This window comes from Oryza sativa, chromosome 6 (genome assembly GCF_034140825.1).
Source record: "Oryza sativa Japonica Group chromosome 6, ASM3414082v1".
Classification (NCBI taxonomy): Eukaryota; Viridiplantae; Streptophyta; class Magnoliopsida; order Poales; family Poaceae; genus Oryza; species Oryza sativa.
The window spans coordinates 16,812,254-16,821,778 of record NC_089040.1 but is presented as its reverse complement, the minus strand read 5'-3'; the positions used below and the strand labels follow the sequence as shown (position 1 = coordinate 16,821,778).

Below are 9,525 nucleotides of genomic sequence, written 5' to 3'. Positions count from 1 at the left end.
AGGCAGCTTTACGTAACAATAACGTCCACCCGCTTGAGGCGTGCTGATTGGACAAGCTAGCTAGCAATATAATGCACAGCCCGCTGACAGCCAAAGCCTCATGTAGAATATGCAAAAACCAGTTGTTAATAGTTAGGCAGTCGTCTTAGACAGCCTGTGCAAATATATATATGTGTGTGCGCAAACCCTTGGGCTAGCTAGAATCAAATTATGCGGTAGGAGCTGAAATCTCTTTGAGAGAAGTATCCATCACATAAGGCAAGTCTCTTACGTAGAGGAGGAGGAAGAGAAGAGAAGAGAAGAAAAGGACGGATGGTTAGCCAGTCCAAGACGCCGGCGCCGGAGCCGTCGACGACGAAGATGCCATCGGCGCCTCCGGCGGTAAAGGGCGTAGCGAAGACGCTGGCGCAGCACCACAAGGCCGTGATCGGGTTCCTGCTTGGCTTCTTCCTGGTCCTGCTGCTCTACACCTTCCTTTCTGGCCAGCTTGTTTCCTCGGAGGATGCCATTGGTTAGTACCCTACCTATAGCTAGCTAGTATTAGTGATCCTTTATTATTGATTCTATTAATATTTTCTTTTTGAGAGAATTATTCTACTGCTGTTAAACACTGCTTGGTTTATCCACTGTTATCTATTTATCTAGCTAGATGCATCTTACGGTTACCACAATACCACTCGCATTTCCATGTATGCATATATATCTGAGTTTCTTTTCATGTCTTCATGGCTAAATGCCATTGCAGTTTTTCCTTTTTTCTTCTTCTTGTAGTTAGCACATCTTTCTCTTTCTTAATTAGGCACCAATAATTGTGTGTAGACCTGGCCGGTGATGTATGCATGAGCTCTATAATTCTCTGAAATATTTTTCTCAACATCCATTATATAGAGCAGCACGAAATAGAGATTGAAATTTTAAAAAGAAACCAAAGAATTCCATGTGCATTCCAGTACTGTGCGAAGTCGACGGTGCTTCAGGGGGGAGAGAGAGAGAGAGAGAGAGAGAGAGAGGGGGGGGGGGGGGAGGGAGAAATGTGAACATGGTCTAATACGTACAGCTGACAACACCTAAATTAGGTGCCAATCGCTGCTAAGAGATGCACACATGCTCTAATCAACCCCTCGGAGAAAACTTTAACTAGTACTATAATGACTAAAATTGGAAAGTCTTTATTCCTCTGTTTATACTGTTTCATCATTTATAATGCACTCTACTTAGATGTTATCTTTCTGGAAGAAGAACTAAATTAAAGTTCCTACCTAGCTTAGTTTCCTAACGCAGTGGAAATAAAAATACAAGGAAGAACAAACTCGGTTTTTTTTTCAGAAAAATAAGCTATATGTACATGTTTTGTTGTTATCAGTGAGGGCCGTCACACAACAGTCCACGCCTGCCGTGCATACCGATCAAGACGGCAGGACCACATCTCCGACTTCACCAACGTCCACGTCCAGCAATACGACACAAGGTACTAACTACTTGACAACGATGTATACGTACAGTGATTGCTACTTTATTAAACTCATAGTAGTATTAATTACTTCCTCTGATACATATTATATCCTCTGATACATATTATAAGTTACTTTTGGTATCCTAAATATATATATATATTAGGACAAACTAGAAAACAAATCGCAGTAAGAACATAGGGGAGTAGTAAGGACTTGTTTGGTACAGCTCCAACTCCTAAATATAACTCCAGGAGTTGAGTCTGGAGTGGAGTTGTGGAGCTGCTTAAACCCAGCTCCACAACTCTAGTACATTTTGTGAGAAAGCTCCACCCAACTCCACTCCTAGTTTTGGTGGAGCTGAAACTGTTTGGTTGAGCTCCAGCTCCAGGAGGGGTGGAGCTAGAGCTGGAGCTGTACCAAACAGGCCCTTAAATACTCCTAATACCCCCAGAAAACTCCATATCAAACTCGTCTAATAACATCATAAATTCTAAAATTACCGAGTATTTTTAGCAAGTCCGAAATTGCGACCCCTAAGATATTTTGCACACAAAAAGGAGGGCGGCAGAACCGCCTCAACAAATAAATTGATTTCCGCTTACCTGTAAAAATTTCTTTGGTGCAAGTAATTTCTAAAATGACCGCACATACTACTATATATGTAAAAACAAATTTGAAATGGATATAATGTGACAATTTCAATGTCATGTATAATCTTACACAACATGTTTACTCTCATCTTTATATATATATCTATGCGAATGCTATATTTCTCTTTAATCTGGTTATATATAGTGGTTTAATTAGCGCTATACCGTTCCAAAACCTTCAAGTTAGTACCCTACACAAGTAAAATTATTCATTTGGACCAGAAGGGGAAATAGATAGCTCTATACCCATTTCAGTGGTTCGGGATACACAGACTATCACGTACTACTCTGTCAAAAAAAAGATAAACTCTAGCTATGTACGGATCTGGACCTGCGTGTCCAGTTTCGTAGTTAGGATTGGAATTTTTTTTAGACGGAGGGGATAATGTTTAGTATTTGCACATTTCCAAGTAAGATTCATCCAAAAAGAATTAAATTAAATACCCAATGATCAATAATATATTTTTTTTGCTACCTCACAATCATGGCGTACAAACTGACGATTTGGGAACCAAACTCATTGGCCCACGTGACTTGTGGCTTAATTAGTGTTTGATGCCGTGTTGAGGTTATATACTTAGTGGAACGATAGTTAGTACGATAGGGAAATGGTTACATATATATGTGCAGGCATGACCTTGATGGATGATGACTACATGATAGAGATATAATCATATTAATACTCGTTTCTTACATACTGGAATAACTCAGCAAAGCATTGCTATTACCCCGTAATCAGCGCATAAAGTTTTGATAATTTAATTTAATTTGTGTATTTTCGTCGTCTAGTTTTAGAGATGTGTGAAGTTATATATATATATATATATATATATATATATATATATATATATATATATATATATATATATATATATATATATATATATATATATATATATATGCTTGACAGTTCTGTTTCACCGTGCAATCTACCATTATATTATCATATATATACATTAAAAAAATTGTTCCACATCAATAACAAATCACGTACGCGCGTGTGGTCCTCCCTGCACACACATTACATCATCCTATGGCTTGATACCAAGGTCCAAAAATACTCGAAACTGATTGCTGATTTGAACATAACCTCTAGAAAATAAAGAGGATAACGAAGAAAAAGAACAAATTGCCTGCTGGTTGCCTAATGCCAACAGACAAAAAGTGAAAATAGGATGTATAAAATGGGAGCCAGTTTGTCCGTTGCACCCGAAGTCCCGTGTTGATCCAAAAACGTATATCATGACATCTAAAAAAATATCTATACTCAACGGACAAGAATAACCAGGGTGGCTCTAACTTCGGTATTTCGATGGTAACTCTCTACCAAACTCATCGCCAATATTTTGTTGACTTGTAAATTTTTATATCTCCATATATAATCAATCTTCTTCTGCGGCATGTACTATAGTACTAGTTGACTCACTGTTATTAATTAGATAACTTGGAAGGGAAAAATACTGAGCGGTCTAGCCAGCCAGCTGTGAACGACGAAGCAAGTGACAAGATGGAGGAGGATCTTATCCGGCAAGACATTGATCAAGCTGGAACGAAAAATGGCACAAACCATAAACCCGGTATGTTTCGCCCTTTCTCAAAGATTTTTTTTTTGACGAAATCAATTTTTTTTATGAATCTAATACTTACAATTGCTTGTCCGTCCTTCCATTTTACTACTTGGACTACCCTCAAATAATCGACGCTGCTACCTATATATATACATTGAAAATGAAGTATGTATTAGTGATGAATTTCATCGTTTGCACTACAGCTGATAAAACAGTTAAAATAAAAACTAAGCTGATAAATTAAGTTTTACATTTGTGTTACTGAAAACTAAACTATATATGTTGATTGATGATATGCATGTGCTAGATGTCAATCATCGGCTCATATTTTACAATATTATATTTATCACCATCATTAATTTATGTGAGGAATCACCAATTGTACGTGTCGGCTGCAGGTGCACCACGCAAGCCAATATGCGACCTGTTAGATCCCAGGTATGACATCTGTGAGATCTCCGGCGACGCACGGACCATGGGCACCAATCGGACCATACTCTACGTGCCGCCCGTCGGAGAGCGTGGGCTTGCCGACGACAGCCATGAATGGAGCATCCGAGATCAGTCTCGCAAGTACCTGGAGTACATAAACAAGGTGACGGTAAGGTCATTGGATGCCCAGGCAGCGCCGGGATGCACCTCTCGCCACGCCGTCCCGGCCGTGGTGTTCGCCATGAACGGGCTTACCTCGAACCCGTGGCACGACTTCAGCGACGTGCTCATCCCACTCTTCATCACCACCCGCGTCTACGAGGGCGAGGTCCAGTTCCTCGTCTCCGACCTGCAACCGTGGTTCGTCGACAAGTACCGGCTCATCCTCACCAACCTGTCCCGCTACGACATCGTCGACTTCAACCAGGACAGCGACGTCCGGTGCTACCCGAAAATCACCGTAGGACTCCGCAGCCACCGCGACCTCGGGATCGACCCAGCTCGCACTCAGCGGAACTACACAATGCTGGACTTCAGGCTTTACATCCGGGAGGTCTACTCGCTGCCGCCCGCCGGCGTGGACATCCCGTTCAAGGAGTCCAGTATGCAACGGAGGCCGCGGGCCATGCTCATCAACCGCGGGCGGACGAGGAAATTCGTCAACTTCCAGGAGATCGCCGCGGCGGTGGTGGCAGCAGGTTTCGAGGTGGTCCCGGTGGAGCCGCGTCGTGACCTGAGCATCGAGGAGTTCTCCCGGGTGGTGGACTCATGTGACGTGCTCATGGGCGCGCACGGGGCCGGACTCACCAACTTCTTCTTCCTCCGCACCAACGCGGTGATGCTGCAGGTGGTGCCGTGGGGCCACATGGAACACCCATCCATGGTGTTCTACGGTGGTCCGGCCAGGGAGATGAGGCTGCGCGACGTCGAGTACAGCATCGCCGCCGAGGAGAGCACGCTCTACGACAAGTACGGCAAGGACCACCCGGCGATCAGGGACCCGGAATCTATACACAAGCAAGGGTGGCAGTTCGGGATGAAGTACTACTGGATTGAGCAGGATATCAAGCTCAACGTCACCAGATTTGCTCCCACGCTGCAGCAGGTGCTTCAAATGCTCAGGGGATAGACCTTACTCCGATCCGATCCTTCCTATACAGGCAGGCTTAGAGATACATCCGTAGAAACAAACAATTTCTTTATTTTTTGACGTTTCGACTTAGCATGCCGTGGCGAATTCGCGCGCCTCCGTTTGTTAGGTTGCACTATCTGGATGTTTACACAAATAAATAGTAGAGTGAACAAAGTATACCATAGTACCATACCATATACTCTATGAAGGAAACTAAAGGAACGCACATCACTATCTGGTGCTGCGTGGTATATGTATGGCCAAATGGCCCGAGGCACGACTCATGGCACGGGGTTTTGGCCCGGCCCAAATACAACAGTTGGCCCCGTACCAGTTCGGCCCTACTATTGGCCCATGCCTAAGGCTCTTCCTTGACACGACGTGCTGACCCGGTCCAACGATGAGACGAAATAGATAAGGGAGGCCAAATAGACTATTCCAACCATATAAGGTATGGCCCAAGGAGATGAGGGAAATATATAGACTTATCGCAGCCATATAAGGCAACCCAAAGAGATGAGGGAAGCACAATAGACTTAGGCTCTATTCGGGAGGAGGGGTTCCCTCCTCCCCGGCACGTAAAACGATATTCACATTAACATGTGATTAATTAAGTATTAGCTTTTTTTCAAAAATGGATTAATATGATTTTTTAAAGCAACTTTCGTATAGAAACTTGTTGCAAAAAACACACCGTTTAGTAGTTTGAAAAGCGTGCGCACGGAAAACGAGGGTGGGGAGTTGGGAACCCTAGGGAAGGAACAGAGCCTTACTCCAAGGAAGAGCACGGTGGACATATCGTGTCTTCGGGCCGGCCCGACATGACTAGAGTCTTATTTGGCCATGCATGGCCATTGGTGCGGCCCGTGTGCGGCCATGGCACGTCTCGGTGTGCCAATCGGGCCGTGCCTGGTCGTATTGGGTCGGGCGGCCCGTTTGGTCATCTATAGTGGGCGGTTGACATATCTATTCTAATGCATGAACATAAGTTATCGGTGTTGTCCCACCAAAACCAGCGCCACCATATGTGAATTTTCATTGATGTAGTCAACTCTAGATTGCTCGCATTTTATTTTACAAAACAGTCGGTATATCACTCGGATCATGTTATTCGGGGATTCACATTTGTCGGTGACATGGGACCGGGAGTATCATGGCTAGAGGTTTGAGGCAGACACAATCGCACACGTGGCCTGGCACCCCCGAGGGACGTCGGGCCCGAGGGTGATGTGTTCGCCCTCCTCTTAGTCCCCCCGAGGGGGTCGGGCCGCACCTGCCTCGACCCCGAGGGCCGAGGCGCCCCGACCCCTCGTGGGTTTTTGCTCCGCGCGTATGGGTTAGGTGAGCACAGTGGGGCTCACCTAACCACATTTATTGCGGTTTGGCTGAGCGTGTCACGCCGCATGTAACGCAGTGCAGTGCACTCGTTTATCCGGTCTGTGACCAGTCACAGACCGGTCAGATCGCGGGTTAGGTGGCGGCAGGCGATCTGACGCACGCCTCGCCCCATCCCGTCAGGACGAGCGCTTCTAGGCGCTCGTCCCCAGCTGGAGCTAGCGTGTTACCTCTCAGAGATGGCACGTTAGTCCTGGTCAGATATATGCCAGGCTTCATCCTAACCATTACAGGCAAGATGTTGTGTGAAGAAGGGCGAACATGCAGATTGTTAAACTGACGCGTGGTGGACAAGAATGTCACGCCCGGAAATTCACTAGTAATTTCCGAACTTATTTGTGCATAAAATCCTCGTCCAGGAATCAGCCGAGGTACACAAACTGACAATTTAATATACAAATCCATCATAATAATAACGTTACACACTTACAAAAGAAAAGAAAATAGCAACGGAATAACGATCTAGCGATGGCTTCAGCTCCACTCCCACAGGCAGCTCAACTGGGGTATAAGCCAAACGTCTTCTCCTTCTGGATTCTTTATCTTCAACTGAGGTTTGATTGATTATTGCAAGAATGAGCATATGACATACTCAACAAGCCACACAGCAAATATGCAAGTGCACAAGGATACCAAAGGATGGCATAATATAGGCTCATTTGCGAAAGCAGCATTTAGCAAAGAGTTAAGAGTAGTAAAACAGTAGAGTAATTAATTAAAAATTTTAATCAACACTGAACAGCACACCCTTGCTGCACAGGCCCAACCATCCTGAACAACCATACCCGGCTGTACAGATCTAACTCCAAACCAGGAGCTAAGCAAATTATTACCAGGTATAACATCCATAATTATTGTGAGAGGTGTGAGACTAATCACGAAAAACATTGCTCAACCCGCCCATAACCGCGGGCACGGCTATTCGAATAGTTTTACTCTGGCCAGAGGTGTACCACTGTACCCACAAGACACAACCCCACATCATGTCACCATGTGCCTCAATACCACCACGGTACCTCGGAAAGGAGTTGTGACAATACCCCTTGCACAACATAACCCATTACAGCGCACCTTTCCTGGATCATAATCACCCCCTTATAAACAAGGCATGGACTCCCCAGCGACCCCCGTGGACTTCTCGCCACTTCTCAGTCTGGCGCACTATAATGAATCACGCTACACAAAAGATAAAGCCGTTGCCCACGCTGGCTTGTGGTTGGCACGATAAATGTTTCACAACAGTAGCTCGCGAACCGGTCCTTAATTGTCATGAGCACGACTCTCAAAACCATGTGCTCACAACCCACCATTATCAAGTTTTAGTTGGCAAGTAATTAATTAACCAATCACGATTAACCATCGTGAACTATCATTAAGCCATCATTAAATAATAGTGAGTCATAAGTTATCCCAATAGTGTGCTAATGTTTCTAAGCATGGCTAAGCAATCATAACTAATATCTAGCTGAACCAATATATAAAGCCCAACTAGTCAAGTTATAATAACCCAAGGTATCAAGGAATAAAGTAATCAATGCAAATTGGCCATAACAAAGGAATAAGTTCACACCACCCGGTGACATTCGAAAATAAATGCACAGTTGAAATAAATAGAGAATTTAAATATAGGATCAACATGCTCAAAGGATTGTGTTTAGGATCTGTGTGACTTGCCTTGCAATAATCGGTCTTCAATTAATCTTCTGAACACTCCTGACGCACTCACGAACCTTCGCAACGACGGAAACGACAAGCTAACACGCAAAACAAAGAAAAAGACTAATAAAAACCAAATAAACAGTACATATAAAGTAAACAAACATGTAGATCATGATTTTAGATGAATTTAGCAACTTGAACCACTCAAAACCGAGTTATGATGATTTAGTTATGAATTTCCGAAGATTTAATCTATTAGAAAAAACTGGAAAAGGAGAAGATGATGACGTCATGATGACATCATCAATGGCCGGACCAAGATGGCGACCTCGCCGGAGATAGAGCGACCGGCTGCGGATTTGGAGGACATGAACACGTAGAGGACGACGAGACGAACCCAACGATACTCACCCTCGTGCCAAACGATGACCGACGACGGCCGGCGACGAGGAGGCGACGGCGGCGGCTCGGGTTGCACGGGGCGGCGGAGCTCCGATGACCGGCGACGGAAAAGGAAGGGTGGCCGAGCTTCCCCTCACCACGGCGCACCCAACGGTGGTGACGGCGACCGGCGACGACGATGGAGACGGCGGCGCGGCGGCACCGGAGATGGCCGGCGGCGGCGGTTTGCTTGGCGGCGGTGGCGACGGAGCTACGGAGCACGGAAGAGGACGGGAGAGGGGGCAAACGAAAGAGGAGGACTAGGGGGTCCTATTTATAGCCTTGGATTGAAGAGATCGGACTCCTCCCGCAAGAAATCGATCCGGGAAATCAAAAACTCGGTTTTGGAGATAAACTCGAAAACGAGTTCGATTCGGATAAGATACTCAACGATTTGCTCCGATTTTTTGGGGGTAAAGATAGAGGAGGATAAGAGGAATATTTCCCCTCAACTAAATTGGAAAAAGGAGCAACGGGGAGGCGAGATTTGGAAGGAGGAGGCGGCGGCACTGTGCACGGCACGGCTGGCTCGGGCTCTGCCTGAGCTGGAAGATGAACAGTAGATCAGGGAGGGAAAATAGACTTTTCCGGCTAGGCTGAGAGGAGAGGAGGCGGCTCAGGTTGGGCCGGCGGAAGAGAGAGGAAGGAAAGGAAGGAATGGGCTGAAAATGGCCCAAGCTGAGGAGGAGGATTATTATTACTTTCCCAATTAAAATAATCACTTAAATGATCTTTGAATTATTAAAAATACTTCCAATGCTCAAATAATTTCAAGAAAAATCCTGAAAATACTT

General features: G+C 45.1%; 1 protein-coding gene and 1 long non-coding RNA gene across 2 annotated transcripts; one reads left to right on the top strand and one right to left on the bottom strand.

Moving 5' to 3' along the window:
• On the top strand, positions 1–5,426 carry LOC4341034 (beta-1,2-xylosyltransferase XYXT1-like). Its single transcript, XM_015787924.3, has 4 exons — positions 1–511; positions 1,364–1,468; positions 3,544–3,681; positions 4,071–5,426. The coding sequence occupies exons 1-4, from the start codon at positions 313–315 to the stop codon at positions 5,231–5,233; spliced, it is 1,605 nt and encodes a 534-aa protein (XP_015643410.1). The 5' UTR covers positions 1–312; the 3' UTR covers positions 5,234–5,426.
• A 1,492-nt stretch (positions 5,427–6,918) lies between these two features.
• LOC136356960 (uncharacterized) lies at positions 6,919–9,282 on the bottom strand. The gene is made up of 2 exons (XR_010742062.1): positions 8,702–9,282; positions 6,919–8,385 (listed from the first exon to the last, which is right to left on the bottom strand). It is a non-coding gene; the product is annotated as an uncharacterized lncRNA (long non-coding RNA).
• Between the last annotated feature and the right edge of the window lie 243 nt (positions 9,283–9,525).

What these genes read in the sequence shown, in the direction of transcription:
- LOC4341034 (XM_015787924.3), top strand. Translation starts at nt 313, where the DNA reads ATGGTTAGCCAGTCCAAGACGCCGGCGCCGGAGCCGTCGACGACGAAG. An exon ending in TTCCTCGGAGGATGCCATTG is followed by an intron (nt 512 to 1,363) that starts GTTAGTACCCTA and finishes TGTTGTTATCAG; the next exon opens with TGAGGGCCGTCACACAACAG. An exon ending in GTCCAGCAATACGACACAAG is followed by an intron (nt 1,469 to 3,543) that starts GTACTAACTACT and finishes GTTATTAATTAG; the next exon opens with ATAACTTGGAAGGGAAAAAT.